Source organism: Hypanus sabinus, chromosome 10, assembly GCF_030144855.1.
Source record: "Hypanus sabinus isolate sHypSab1 chromosome 10, sHypSab1.hap1, whole genome shotgun sequence".
Taxonomy (NCBI): domain Eukaryota; kingdom Metazoa; phylum Chordata; class Chondrichthyes; order Myliobatiformes; family Dasyatidae; genus Hypanus; species Hypanus sabinus.
Genome location: NC_082715.1, coordinates 101,611,413 through 101,627,500, shown reverse-complemented (window position 1 = coordinate 101,627,500; position 16,088 = coordinate 101,611,413). Strand labels below are relative to the sequence as shown.

Genomic DNA, 16,088 nt, shown 5'->3' with positions numbered 1-16,088 from the left:
AGTAACTTAGTCCTTTTAAAACTGCTGCAATCAATTTTAGTGAGAATGAAACTGGACCGTTTCTCATCAACCGAGAAAATCAATTAAGACAGGGCACATCAGTCTAAGTAACCTTAAAATGTTCTCTTCATATACATATGGGTGTTTTTGCCAAAACTGGAAGGGTTGTACTTGAGCAACATGGGTCTAATCATGAGCATTTCAAACCAAAGTCTTTTAATCTTCCATTATCATTTCTGGATAAATTTTCTTGCCTAGGTCAAGCTCACTAGTGAATGGAACAATGATTTATAATTATGAAAGAATGTCTTTAATCTGCCCTGCTGAGCTCCCATGAAGTTCTGTAGCTTCAGGATAAATGTGGCAGGAAGTCTGCTTTTAATTGATTTGCTCTTTAATTATTGACTTGGGCATCTTGCCTGTAATAACTTTTAAACTAACTGTCCTTTGATTTCCTGTCTCTGTCTCCCTCTCTTTTTTGAAAAAGGGAGTCATTACTGGCTATTTTCCAGTACTCCTGGAATTTAGTAAATTTTGAAAGTTTTTTCAACCATTATGTCTACTATCTCTACAGCCACTTCCTTTAAAAGCCTTTGGTGTGGCCATTAGGTCCCAATGTTTTGTTTGTCATTAGCCCTGTGAATTTCATTAATACTGTTATCTGTTTTGATTTGGGTTTTTACAAGTCCCTCCCTGTTATTTGAAATTAACCCATCTGCCACTGTCCTCCATGGTGATGATTTGAGCAAAGTAAAATTAACAGGTTTGCCATTTCTTTGCTTTTATTAATTCACTCGCCCTTGTTTCTGGAGGTCCTACACCTACAGTACCTGAGCTGTGTGTGTACCTTTGGACAAGGTCAACAAAAATGTATCATGGTCATGTCAGATTGCGAAACAAACTTCTTGCATGATTTGGTATGGGTTGGTACCAGGTCTCTTCGTAAACTGGTGTAATAATCCTATGTAATTTCAGAACTGCTTGGGGTTGCATCTTTAATTACCACTACTCCACAATTCCTAATTATAGTTGCTTTATTTATAACATGCCCTACCTGATCCATTGGTATTATTATCTAATAACTTGATCATTGGCATCCTCACTGATGGTATTTTGGTTTCATTAGGACTTCAATTCTGGATGTCAGGTGTAAGCTTAATTTTGGCTTGGATAGAAGTGATTGCTTTTGACATCAGACTAGCATTTAAATTAGGGTGATATTGAAGGAGTTGCAATAAATGGGAAAGCTCAACCATTGAATAGCATCATACCAAGGATGAAGGAAGATGCTTATCATGTTTGAAAGTCAGTCATCCCTGACCTAGGATATTTCTGTAATATTTCCTCCACCATAATGTCATTGTTGATGATTTTAAAATATTTTCCTCTATTCAATCAGTGTCCATCATCTATTAAATAGTAATTAGGGAGGAGTAGTAAATGACAAACATGAGAAAATCTGATGTCCTGACGCAGGGTCTTGGCCCGAAATATCGACTCTTACTCTTTTCCATAGATGCTGCCTGGCCTGCTGAGCTCCTCCAGCATTTTGTGTGTGTTGCTTAGGAGCAATAAATACCTGTTTTGTTTGTGACATTCAAATTTCAAAAATAAACAAACCTCTTGGATATGTAGATTTTATGACATCTGCCATGCAATCATAAAAAAACAATTGTTTTCAATCTGTGCTGTTTTTGTGGGCTGTTATGTTTCAGTAAAGCTAAAAAAGTTTGTGAAATGGTGACTTTCAAATTGGGTTGACAGAGAAAGTGTCACTACCTCAGCTCCTGCTTTTCCAGGTGAATGTTATAATGCATATTTTCTGTGACAACCCAGTACTAATATTTGTGTTAATTTAGGTCAGGATTTCCTGGTGCACAGCCTGTTTCAATGGACAAACAAAACATAAAATTTGTTGAGCAAAAGCCATATAAGGTCAGCTGGAAAGCGGATGGGGTACGGTGAGTATTTGTTTTGTTACCAAAATGCCTCTGATACAAAATGACAATGTGCTGTCAATCATCTTAAGCTGTCTTGGGAAAATATCTGTTGGAGCGATTGTAATAAGAACTGAACGTTTAATTATTTTCCAACTAAATAGAGATCTCACATATAAAGAGTGGTACGCTATGGAGTGGAAAATTAACTTGGTTTTAACACTTAATATAACTTACCTTGTTGAAAGCAAAATTGGTATAGAAGGAATCCAGTATCAGCAACTGTATCAAATTAAGCCAGCCTGCAGCCACTCATTTTTTTATTCTTCTTTTCTCTGGCCAGATTGTTTCTCAGCCAACTAACAGTAAAACAGACAGCTTTAGGTGAAAAAACACTAAACTAAAAAAAGTTATTTTTCAAGTCCTGACAATACAACAGTCATGAATGATTTGAGTTTTGAAAGATGCTGAGGACAAGAGTTCTGAATGCAGGAGGACAGATTGCAGAAGCAACTGCTGGTGGAATGAGTGGGAAATGAGATAAAAGATTCATTGAAGGAGTGGTGAATGATGGGTGATAGTAGATGATTGGTTAATTTGATTTGTATCCATAGTGTCTTTTCTCCAGAAGAAGGTACATGGAGAAACTTATCTATTGATTATAATGGAATTTGTATTTTCAGAATATATCCTTGTACTTCAATTTTATTCACAACTTAATACTTCGAATCTTGTAAAATACAAAGTGTTTCTGACTGTCATTCTCTGAGGAGTATAAAAGAAACCTTGCCTCCAAATTCTGACCTAAAGGAGGAATTGCACTTACACTTGTGTAACTGAGATTATAATATTGGCTCAATTGGTAGTGTTACGTATTCAGGCAACAATAAATATATGAATTTGACAAGGGTTTGTATAATAAACAACACTTTTATTGAACCCTGAAAACAAACCCCCCAAAAGTAAACAAACACTAACGTAACCGGAAACCAGCTGCTGTGCGGCAGCTTAAACAGTTCTTAAAGTGATGCAGCTCAAACAGTTCTTAAAGCGATGTTGCAAAAACAGTTCTTTAAAGTAGTATTGCCAAAAGTTCGATATGCTCACAGTCCATTTAAAAGGAGAGACTTTATAAGACGATTTAAATTCTTTCACATCGCTTTGCTTCGATCCCCGACGTCGAACTTTTCCCACGAAGAATTTACGAAACAAAACGGCTTAAAGGCACTGACCTTTCCTTTATCACACTATCCTCAATCTTCTGCTATCCCGTAGAGATTAACACGAGAACAGTCAACGAATTCCTTCCGAATAAGGATTAAATAAGGTCGAACCGGTTTCACTGTCGAAATAGATTCTCCTCGATCTTTAACTCCTGAACTCCGATCTTCACTCTCCACTGATTTCCCAACTAGTAGTATTGTAAAGAAACTGCTGGCAATGACCTTTTAAACTTTAGGCATTAGATAAAACTTCATCTTTCAACTAAACTGCGTAATCACATTAAATCACGCAGTGGCATGAAGTCAACATGGCAAATCCAGCCATGAACTACCCCTCCTCACAGGGTGGGGTCTTCCTTTTTTAACCTGTAAAAAAAACCTGTCACATGATCTCTACTGGTGGGAAAATGATGTCACTCCACCATCACAAGACCATTACCTCGAGTCCAGTATAGCTTCAACCCCAGTCACGTGACAAGGGTACCACAGTCATGTCACGAGTACGTAACAGTAGCACTTGCCATTGTGTCATTAAGTTGTGTGCTCAATGTGTTGTAAAGATTTGCGGACAAATACTTACAATTCATCTGAAGTCTTCCTCTTTGTATGTCAGTATTGTTTAAAAATAATGGAAATCATTCTGTTGGCCAGATTATCCTTTCAAAAGTAGGAAAACAAATCATTTTGTTGTCTGTGGAACTTTATGCATAGGTTAGCTGTAAAATCGATGAGTGTACTTCAGAACTGATTGATAAAGGATTCTAGAGGGTCACTGCAACATTAGATGGCTCTATTTTATATATGTTATGCTGGTTCAATGTGTAATGTAACTTGATAGGTGAAATCCATAGTTGAGGTCTGCAGAACTTTGAAGAGGAGCCAGTGTTGCTTATGATGCAGTAGCTCAGATATTATGCTGATGACTAATGTGTTTATAAGAAAAGATGAGTAATGGGTATAAATTTAACAGTTACCGGTTCAATATGTATCCTCAGAATAGAATGTAAAATGTAGAATGAAGACGTTATAATTGCTAAATGAAATTCCAGGAATTTGATGTATTTGCTCTATTGCCTGTGATTAAGACATGGCAGGTAAATATTTGTGTCACTTGCCTATTGTAACTTGTTGAAAATTATTTCTAGAAATTGTTTTAATTGCATGTGCTAAATAGAGTAGGATTATTGAATGAAACTATTAAATTGCAGTGTCTAGATGGTTGATTTCTCCACTTTACAGTACATTAAGTAAGAGGTTGCTTTTTCATAAAGGAAGAAATGGTTGTAAGGGAACTTCTGCTGATTTCCCTTTGTGTACCTGCCAGTTAGCTGAGGATTAGCATTAGCAAAGAATCCTAAAAATAAGGCCAAGTATAGAAAGCTAGAGACAGATAGTAAAGATAAAGTACCCTAAATATTAGCGAAATTGTCACTTTCTATCATTTTATGCCTGTGCATGCTTTCTAGGTACCAACAAACTGACCTGGAAAGCACATTTGCTGGGCTGCATATGGAAAGAATCAGTAGTCATTGAATGATAAAATTAGGTTGCAGGATACTCAGTATTTTATTATTTTCTCATCAATAAGTCACAATTTATAGGGTTTCTTAAAGGGGATACTTTGTATATTGCTGTATGTTTCCTCTACATTTTTGAGCATTAATCTGCTGGATTAAATATCAAGCATTTGTCCGAATATATGTTTCCCTGAGTGATGTTCAGATGACTTGTTTATTCATTTGCTTAAATACTGTGTTTTTATGGAAAAAAAGCATCTTGTTGACAAGGTAACTTAATGTTTTGTTTAATTTGTATGTTTTGCCAAGAAATGAAAGGACATTTCTTCCTCATAATGTCCTACATGGCAAAATTACTGTTTAATCTGAGCAACTAATTTACATTTTATGTTGGAGTTATGGAGGTGGGACGAGAGGCAGGATGGGTGTAAAGAAGTGCAAAATATTGAAAAGCAAAGAGTATCAGCTGAATCAACCAAAGCTGTTATTGCACATCTCTTGGCAGATGGTTCAGGAGCAGGACTGGCTGTTTGAAAGCATTTCTGGAAGTGTACATTGGTGTATGTTGGGGATTAACATGCTCTTTTCCCCTCGAGGTTGTTTATTAATATAAAATATATTTACATATTACCAGTTGTTTCCATGCTGAGTTAATTTGCCATAATGAGCAAAGGGAATAAATTGGAAAAGCTTAATAGAAACTACTGATGCAAGTAGAGTCCAAAATTCAGTAATATTCTTGAAGTTCACCTCTTTTCAATGTCTTTGCAGTGACTGTAGGCAGATACTAGATGGCAGTGTTGCCTGTTTTGTTAATCCAGTTAAATTGATTCAGTTAATCCAGTCAAAGGAAACTAATCCCGTTTAATTAAAATGAATTACTTGCTCAGCTGTAAAGTTTGGGCAAAATTCCTTTTAACCTGTGAAAATCCTGCCTCCATTTTAGCATGTGGCTCTTTAGTTTTGTGGAATATCGGTGGCAGGCAACACTTTGTTATAAAACTGAAGTGATCCTCACCACTTTGGTGTATGTTCTTTATCCTCAGGTACAAAGTGATTTCACGTTGTACTTTCATTACAGTATAACTAGAAGATTCAGATTTCCTGAAGAAACATCGATTGTTCACTCTTTTCCATAGATGCTGCCTGAGCTACTGAGTTTCTCTGGCATTTTGTGTGTGTTGCAAAGTTTTTATTGATCAACATCACATTTCATAATTTGATCAAAGCATTGCAAACACCAGATTATCTTAGTGGTAATTATTGTTGCATAGGCAAACTTAACAATTTTAATGCATTTATTATGCTGCTACAAATAGAAGTGAAATCAATGGCCAGTTAATTTGTTTTGATACATTGAAGGAGATGTGTTGTTTAAGATGGTGGGTGAAATTTGTGCTGTTTGGTTAATAATGGATTTTTCAATTCTCATGGCTATTCCACTGAGGTTGGGTGGGACTACTACCAGAGGTCATGCGTTAAGGGTGAAAGGTGAAAAGTTTAAGTCCACTCAGAGGCTTGTGAGAGTGTAGAATGAGCTGCCAGCACAAGTGGTGCACATGAGCTAAATTTCAACTTTTAAGAGAAGGTACATGGATGGTGGGGTATGGAGGACTATTATCCTGGTGTAAGTTGACAAAAGTAGGCAGTTTAAATGCTTTGGCATGGACTAGATGGGCCAAAGGGTCTGTTTCTGTATTGTGCTTGTCTGTGACTCTGATTCTTAAGTTTAAATCAGAAGGTGTGGATATGACCATACATTAGGCAAAAATTATCTTGAATCATATTTGGTGCTTGAATTTCCCAGCTAATGCATTGACCTGTTCTAGATACAGAAGGTCAACTGAGATAAAATTTGTGCTTGAGAAATGATTTGCAAGGTGGGTTGAGCTTTGTATTTGAGTAGGCTTCCGGCATCAGGTCTTTAGTCCCCTATTCAAGGAATACCCTGGTAATCTTTGACAAATCACTATTGCCAAATATTTTAGTTAAAAAATAAATTTTAAAAATCATGGGCTCATTGCATTGGAATGGTTTGTTACTGTGATGTATCTCTGAAGATGAAAATGAATTAGTAAAATTGTTAAAAAAAATAAAAAATCATTAAAAATCTTTAATAATTGAGCCAAAATCAAGTGAAATAAGTAAAATGGTCATATAACCATTGCTTTGTTTTGGATTTGGATTTGATCACATCTGTAGTTATCTAAGATGATCTGAACTGCAGATTGCAGATAACTGGCAGTTTCTATTGATCCACTGGCTATTGGGGAGGTTGATTTGGGCCAATGTAAATTGATAATCCAGTGCATGGTTGAAATGATACATGATTCATTATTGGGGATTATTTTTCAGATGAGACCTTATCACCCCATTTGTCACAGGTATTAAATTGCTCAGAGAATTCAACCTCATGCTTACTAAGAATGTGAAACCAGTGATGAGATCCCATCCAGAAGGTGGCAATTGAAGCAAGTGGGTGAGGAGCAATAGCTCAATCAACTTTGGTCTGTAGTTTGTTGGTAAATTCATGCAATATTGAATGGAACTATTACTACTGGCCAGTTTTGATAGTAGTGAGTGTTGAATTTCCACACATGCATGGCTAAATAAGAAAGAATGGAACTTCCTCACCATTAGTTTAATGCCATAATCTTCAGTGCTTGTTGCTGGATTCTCCATGGAGTTATAACCATATTGAATTTGGAGAGTTATAGAGAGATGCAACTCAAAAACGGGCCCTTCAGCTTATTGAGGCCATGATGACTGTGAGTCAGAAATTTACACTAATCCTTATATTAATTTCATTCTCTTTCATTCCTCCTAAATTTTCATCAACTCACCACAGATTCCACAGCCTTCCAAGTAGGGGTTAATTTACAGTGGCCGGTTAAATACCAACCCATGTGGCTTGGAGTGTGGGAGTAAACCAGATCACCCAGAGAAAACCAATGTATTAATGGGGAAAACGTGCTAACTTCCCGCAGCACCCAAGGTCAGGACCTAAATGCTGTGAACCAGTGGCTCAATTAGCTGCACTGTATTGTAGGGCTATAGGGAAGTTTTAATTTATCTATAAAGAACATTTTATTTACCCAAATGATTTATGGTCTTTTAATTTTACACTTCTTATATTTAAAGTATTTTTAATCTTCATTGTTGAATGTTTAATTGTTACAGGATATAACCATATAACCATATAACAATCACAGCACGGAAACAGGCCATCTTGGCCCTCCTAGTCCGTGCAGAACCCTTAATCTCACCTAGTCCCACCTACCAGCACTCAGCCCATAACCCTCCACTCCTTTCCTGTCCATATACCTATCCAATTTTACCTTAAATGACGCAACTGAACTGGCCTCTACTACTTCTACAGGAAGCTCATTCCACACAGCTATCACTCTTTGAGTAAAGAAATACCCGCTCGTGTTTCCCTTAAACTTCTGCCCCCTAACTCTCAAATCATGTCCTCTAGTTTGAATCTCCCCTACTCTCAATGGAAACAGCCTGTTCACATCAAAATATATATTTGATATATAGATGTCATATATATTCATAAACTAAAAAGAAACTTTACAGCTAGTGATACTAGAGGTAGGATTTTACTGGTTAGCAAAAATGAGGAGAATTATAGCTAGGGTATTTTCTTGTATCCCTTGAGGTTTTGATGCTGTTCAGGAATTTATCACTGGATATCAAGCCCTTTTGACTCAAGAAGTTCAAAGAAATTAGAATTATCTTTTGAACATGAGTTGGCAAACTAGTATGACTGAAAGACAGTTACAATCCCATTGTCTCTGCTGACCAGCATCCTACGATTTTGAAGGAAATCATTATAGAAATGGTGAATGCATTGAGTGTGTAAAAAAAAAAAAAAAAAAAAAAATTTAGTGTTTGTTTTTTTGAAGAAATGTTTCTACATATTGGAAGGTATCAAGTGTAACTACATATCTGAAGAAGGGTGAAGAATGAAAAGAAAAGGATGGACTAGTTTACCTGACTTCAGTAATAGGCACAATGCTGGAATCTATTAGTAAGGCAGTGATAATGGGGCACATGGAAAATAATAGGATAGGTGAGAATAAATTTGGATTTATGAAAGGGAAATTATAATTGATACATTTGTTGAGACATTTTGGTGGTTATAACTACCAGTTCGGATAAAAATGAATAACTGGGTAAAATCTAATTTATTGTTTCTGGGGAATGTGCTAAGATGGTAGTGCGATATTAATACACAGCAGCCTCTCCGGACTCTGGATTGGGGATTGCCAAACGTTATGTGGATTTTCTGGTGTAGTCTGTTTTGTCATTGCTTTTGTGATATCATTCTGGAGGAACGTTGTCTCATTTTTTAACTGCATTGCATTTGTTGTTTTTAAATGACAATAAACTGAATCTGAATCTGAATGCCACTGATAAGGTGCCACAGCAAGTGGAATCCGACGTTCGTGTTTTTTGGGGCAACATACTGGTGTGGACTGATGATTGGTCAGTGGTTAGAAAACAGTGTGAGAATGTATGGGTCATATTTGAGTTAAAAAAGTATTGAATAATAGCAGGCTACAAGGGACTGGTGTTGAGACCCCAGGTGTTCACCATCTATAATCAATGATTTGGATGAGGGGTAAAGTGAAAACTGTCCACTTTTGTTGAAGATACAAAACAAGGTGGCAGTAAGAGATTTAATGAGGGTGAAAATGAGCTTTAGCAAATATAGACAGGTTAAAACCAGAAAGTGAATGGCAAGGACTTGACAGATGGAATATAATGTGGAAAAGCGTCAGCTACTTGGGGAGAAAGACAGTGAGAAGCGGTTTTAACTTGGAATACTGAAAGATCCACATGTCCTTTCGTGCAAATCACTGGAAGCTCCAGAAAGCAATTAGGAAGAGAAACATTCTGTTGGCATTTAGTGCAATAAGAGGATCTGAAGAGAAAATGGTTGTCTTGTTCCAGTGATGTAATGCCTCAGTGAGACTAAATCTGGAATATTAGGCCCAGGTCTGGTTGCTACTTAAGGAAGGATATATTTTTATAAGGGGATCACAATGAACATGAAACATAAAACAGTACAGAACAGGAACAGACCCTTTGGCCCACAATTTCCATGCTGATCACTGTGCCAAATTACCTCATCCTATCTGCTTGCGTGTTTTCTGTATCCCTCCAATTACCTGTCTGTTTGTATGCCGGTCTAATGCATCTTGACTGTTGCTATGGTATCTGCTTCCAGCATTTCCATGTACCTATCACTTTGTATTAAAAAAAGATCTCCATTCAAGTTCCCCCTCTCAACTTAAAGCTATGTCCTCTGGTATTTAACATTTTCCTCCCTGGGAAAAGGACTCTTATTCTCTACCCTATTTATCTCTAGTAAATTATTTACTTTTGTTGAGTTTCTCCTTTGCCTCCAGTGGTCCAGGAGAAAAAAGAATCCAGGTTTCCAACCTCTCCTTATAGCTAATAGTCTCAAATTCAGACAATGTCCTGGTGAACCTCTTTGACATTCTCTCCAAAACCTTCACATCCTTCCTCTAATGCAGTGATCAGAACTGCACATGCTGCTGCAAATGTGACTGAAATTTTTATACAACTGGAATATGACTTTCCAACTTTTATACTCTGTCCTGATGATGATGGCGAGAAAGTTTTTACCAATTGTGTTATCACAACCAGGGAGTTATGGACTTATAGCCTAAGATCCCTCTGCACTTCAATCACTTCAATATTCTAAAGGTTCATTTACTGTATAATTTCCTCTTGCATTTGACCTCCCACTCTTGATAAGTATTAATCACTCCACTTACATTTTCACTCAAATCACATATGCGAATAAAATATGAACATGCGGTCCCAACGCTGATCCTTCCAGACATCACAGGTCATTGACCTCCAGTTGCAATTACACGACTCCAACCATTGGCCCCTGTCTTCAATGGCCAAATCAATTCTAATGCAATCTAGGAAGTCTCTTTATATCCCATATACCTTAATCAGCTAGATAGGCCTATCAAGAGGGACCTGATTGAAAGCTGTATTAAAGCTCACATACACAATATCCCTTGTCAATTGTTATCGTAAGACATAGGAGCGTAATTAGGCCATTCAGCCCATCAAGTCTGCTGCACCATGATGGATGATTTATTATTCTTCTCAAACCCCATTCTCCTGCCTTCTCCCTGTAACTTTTTACACCCTTAATAATTACACCCTTATCAATATAAATTCACCAAATATATCCAATCACATGGCCTCCACAGCCACCTGTGGCAATGAATTCCACTGATTCACCACCCTCTGGCTAAAGAAATCCTTCCTCATTTATTCTTCAGGGAAATCTCTGTACTCCGAGGCTGTGCTCTCTGATCCTTGCCTCCCCACTTTAGGGAACATCCTCTCGATGTCCACTCCAGGCTTTTTAATATTCAATAGGATTCAATGCCCCCCCCCCCCAATTCTTCTAAGTTTCATTGAGTATAGGCCCAGAAACATCAAATACTCCTCACATGTTTACACTTTCATTCTTGTGATCTTTCTTGTCACTTCCATAAAATTCTTAATCAAAGTTTAAGACAACCTCCCCCACACAAACTCATTCTGACTAATAAGTAAGTATATGTTTTTACAAATTTGAGTAAATTGTATCCCCAGGAATCTTCTCCTGACCACTGATGTAAGATTCTCTACCCAATAATTTTGCTCGCTTGTCCCATTTGCAAAGTAGCAGTCCTCTTTATTCTCTGGTACTTGGAAACCTAGGTCTGGCTAGAAGGGACAAAAAAAAAATCTATATCAAGGTTCCAGCAAAATCTTCTCTTGTCTGCCTCAATAACCTAGGATAGATCCTATCCTGTGACTTATCCACCTTAATGTTCTTCAGAAGACCAAACAGCATCTACTTTTTTTATATCAAAACATCCTGGAATTTCAGCATACCTCTGATCTCTCTATCTTTAATGTCCTTCTCCCTAGTAAATACTGCTGCCGAATATTCATTTAAACAAAGTAATGTGCCAACTTCATCTGAGTCTAGACATAAATTTCCCCCTGATAAAAGTTCAGAACTTTAGTTTGTTTTATAACCTGTGATTTTTTTGTGTGTTTGGGGGATAACTATTAATATATAATAGTTTCCTAATTGTAGAAAATCCATGGAGCAAACATATTTAAACAAAATGTTGCAGATACTCAGCAGGTCAGACAGCATTTGTTAATGTTTCAGGTTAATGACCCTTCATTAGAACTGCTAGAAAGCTAAGAATGCATTAATACACTTCTCTGCCTGATGTTGGTAGTGTTAATTATCTTGTAATTATTCCAAGTTGCTTCTGAGATTATCAGTGGAAGAACATTACTACTGTTGTAAAATGTCTCATTTTTACTGTGTACTGTACCAGCAGTTATGGTTGAAATGACAATAAAAAGTGACTTGACTGTATTAAATAAAAATCTTTGATATCGGTCCAAACGTTCTTCTGGTGCTTTAAGAGAGAAGTTAGGATGGCAAAATGAGAATTGAAAAAGGATTTGATAGACAAAGTGAGGCAAAAATCACAAGAGATGCTATGAGTATATTAAAGTAAAATGGTGCCCAAGTAGAGAACAAGTCCCCGTAAAAATTAGCATGTCTGTGGTTGGAACCAAAGGAAATGAGTGTTGTTTTTAATGAGTTTTTCTTTTCAGATTTTACTGTGGAGAAAATGACGGTAGTTAAGGAAATTAGGAGTATAAGTAGTGTTGTTTTAGACCTGATGCGAATTAGCAGGGAGACCCTGTAAGAAGTATGAAAGTGCATTAATGTGGGTAAATTCCCAGAGCTAGTTCTGATTCATTACTGGACAAGTGGGAGCTAGCATAGAAATTGTGGAAACTCTTTTAGAGATTTTCTCCAGTTGTAGGTGTAATTGGAGAAGGCTTGAGCGTTTCTAATGTGACCATTGTTTAAAAAAGGGTAGCAAAAGCCAGGAAATAACAAGTCAGTGATTCCAATATTGATAGTGGGTAAATTGCTGGAGGGGATGCTGAGGGACAGGATCTACCAACATTTGGAGAGATGTGGTCTGATAAAGGATAGTCAGCATAGCTGTTCTTCAAGGAGGTAACTGAGTAGATGAGGGTAGGGCAGTGGATGTTGTCTAGATGAACTTTTGCTAGACCTTTGGCAAGATTCCTCATGACAGGCCGTTCTGAAAGGTTAGATCATATGGACTGCAGTGGGAGATGGCTGATCAAGTTCATAATTGATTCAGTGGTAGGAGGCAGAGGGTGATGGTTGAGGGTTGTTTCTCAGACTGATGGCCCATGTCTAGTTTTGTGCCACAGGGGTTGTTGTAGACATTTGTAAGTGACTTGAATATGAATACAAGTTTTCAGATGATACTAAAATGGGTGATGTTGTAGATAGTGTAGAACATTATGAAAAATCAAAGGAGGATATTGATCAGCTGGTATATGGGCAGAGGATTGGCAAATGGCTTTCAATCCAAATAAATGTGAGGTATTGCACTTTGGGTGATCAAACCAAGGTAGAGCTTGTATACTGAATGCTCGTGCCCTGAGGTATATTCTGGGACTGGTGGAGAGTTGGATTGTAAGTGCGTATTTTGCTCAGAGTGTCATCACAGGTAGGTAGGGTGGTGAAGAGATATTGGCACAGCTAGGATTCATTAGTCAGGGCATTGAGTATAGGAGTTAGGAAGTTGTATATGCTATTGGTGAGGCAAAAATGGGGTGTTGTTTACATGTGTTGATTTAACTTGGAGTTGATCACACTTGGAGTATTGTATCCAGTTTTGGTCCTGCAATAGGAATGGTGTTTTTAAATTATAGTGCAGAGAAGATTTACCAGAGATTGCCTAGGCTGATTTACAAGGATTTGTGTAGACTAGTACTTTATTTCCTGGAACGTAGGAGATTGAGGGTGACCTGATAGAGGTATACAAGATCATGAGGGACATATACAGGATGAAAAAAGGCTTTTTCCTAGGAAGGGTGTGCTAAAAACAAGAGGGCATAGGGTTAAGATCAGAGGTGAACATTCAGAATGGATATCAGGACAGCTTCTTTATGTAAAATGTGGCGTATATTTGACATGAGCTGCCAGAAATATTGGTTGAAGCAGGCATAGTAGAAGTATTTAAAAGCTGTCTAGATAAGCACATGATAGTAGGGTTTAGATGGCTGTAGGCTAACTGTGGGGCGAACTTTCTGAGCAACATATTCACTGTTGATGAATTGGGGAAAGGGTTTGCGACAAACATGAGAAAATCTGCAGATGCTGGAAATCCAAAGCAGCAGACACAAAATGCTGGAGGAACTCGGTGGGCCAGGCAGCATCTATGGAAAGAGTAAGCAGTTGACTTTTCAGGCCAAGAGTTGACTGTTAATTTAAAATATTGTTTACATGCTGGACATTAATTATAATCATCAATTGAACTAAAGAAAATATAGCAGTCACCTTTTGGATTCTGGCTGGAAGCCAAAGTCTGACCTAAAGTCTGCTGTACTGTATATGTCAGCTATTTGTGGCATTCAGCTGAGGTTTCAAATGCTCTGTCTCCATTCTGTACTGTCTATGTGGCTCTGAACTAAGGTACCGTAAATTCCGGACTATAAGCCGCTACTTTTTTCCCACGCTTTGAACACTGCGGCAACACTGCGGCCTATACTACGGTGCGGCTAATGCATGTTTTTTTTTCATGCCGCCAAAAACATTTTGCCTCGTAACAGTAGACCAATAAAATTGATGAGTAGTTCACAGAGGTCCAATGAAATTGTACGATAAATCAAGCGCACTTTCACAATTAAATTATTGTAAATCAGTCATTTGTACTCACCCTCATCAACATGGAAAACACTCGAAGAAAAGCATATGATGCAGCTTTTAAGTTAAAGGCGATCAGTCTGGCGGTTGAAGAAGGAAATCGAGCTGCTGCACATAATCTTGGCATAAATGAATCGATGGTGAGACGGTGGGGACGCGTGAAGCACTGAGTCAATGCAAAAAGATGACAAAAGCGTTCAGAGGTAATCATAGCAGATGGCCCGAACTTGAAAACTTTCTTGAAGACTGGGTTAACACACAGAGAGCAGGCGGCCGCGGTGTTTCCACCGTGCAGATCAGACTGAAGGCTAAAGCAATCGCCACCAAAATGAAAATCGAAGATTTTAGAGGTGGGCCATCGTGGTGTTTTAGATTTATGAGACGAAAAGGCCTGTCCGTCAGGGTACGCACGACTCTGTGTCAGCAGCTCCCTCCCGACCACGAGGAAAAACTTGCTAACTTCCGCACATTCACTCAAACAAAGATAGCGGAGAATTCCATCGGGCCAGATGATATCATAAATATGGATGAAGTACCTTTGACGTTTGACCTGCCTCTCACTCGGACTGTTAATAAAAAAGGTGACTCGTTCATCACACTGAAAACAAGTGGCCGTGAGAGAACGCATTTTACTTGTGTTCTGAGCTGCACAGCATCCGGACTAAAGCTTCCACCGATGGTGATTTTTTAAGTGGCTGACAATGAAAGTTCAGTGAAAGCTGCCATCAAGAGTACAAACTCAATTCCAGCTGTGATTCCTGGGGACACCAGGAAGTATTTGCAGCCACTGGACATCAGCGTGAACCGGGCATTTAAAGTGGTGCTGCGCGTTGAGTGGGAGGCTTGGATGACGAGCGGCGAGAAATCCTTTACCAAAACAGGACGCATGCAAAGAGCATCTTTAACTCAAGTCTGCCAGTGGATCCTAAATGCGTGGAGCCGTGTCACAACATCCACCATCACCAGCGGGTTTCGAAAGGCTGGACTGCTGCGTGATGAAGAGGACCGTGTGCGCTCAAGTGAGAGCGACAACGAAGAGACTGAAGTGAATGAGGAGATCCTGAGGTTTTATTCAATTCGGACACTGAAGGACTTTGATGGTTTTAGTGCGCAGGAGGAAGATGAAGAAGGCGATCAATAACTTTTCCTGGTAGGCTGCAGTATATATATTTTTTTTACCAGTCGTTAGGAGATATTGGAATGTTGTTCGTGCACTGTTCAGTAAAAAAGTATACGCAACGTAATTTGTGTGTTACCGATACGTATGTATATTTAAAAATAGCTGTGTTACAGGCACTGTTTGAAAAAAAGCATTTGCAATATGTATTTGTTTATGTTACCATACGGATTTAATTAAAAATTAAAAAATCCTCACGTGTAATATCTTTCTGTGTAAATATCTCATATTACAACGTGGGACACCTGCGGCTTAAAATCCGGTGCGGCTTGTACAAGTACAAAATTGATTTTCTTTCTAAAATTAGAGCGTGCGGCTTTTAATCAGGTGCGCTCTGTAGTCCGGAATCTACGGTAGTCAGTTGACCACAATGGTGGGTCTGGAATCACAGAAGGATCATATTGG

General features: G+C 38.1%; 1 protein-coding gene across 1 annotated transcript in view; it reads left to right on the top strand.

The window, feature by feature from the left end:
- The window catches only part of rngtt (RNA guanylyltransferase and 5'-phosphatase), a 307,137-nt gene that overhangs the window by 63,124 nt on the left and 227,925 nt on the right, over positions 1-16,088 (top strand). The window contains exon 8 of the mRNA XM_059982400.1: positions 1,860-1,961. Coding sequence (XP_059838383.1) covers positions 1,860-1,961 — 102 coding nt within the window. The remainder of the gene's footprint in view (positions 1-1,859; positions 1,962-16,088) is intronic.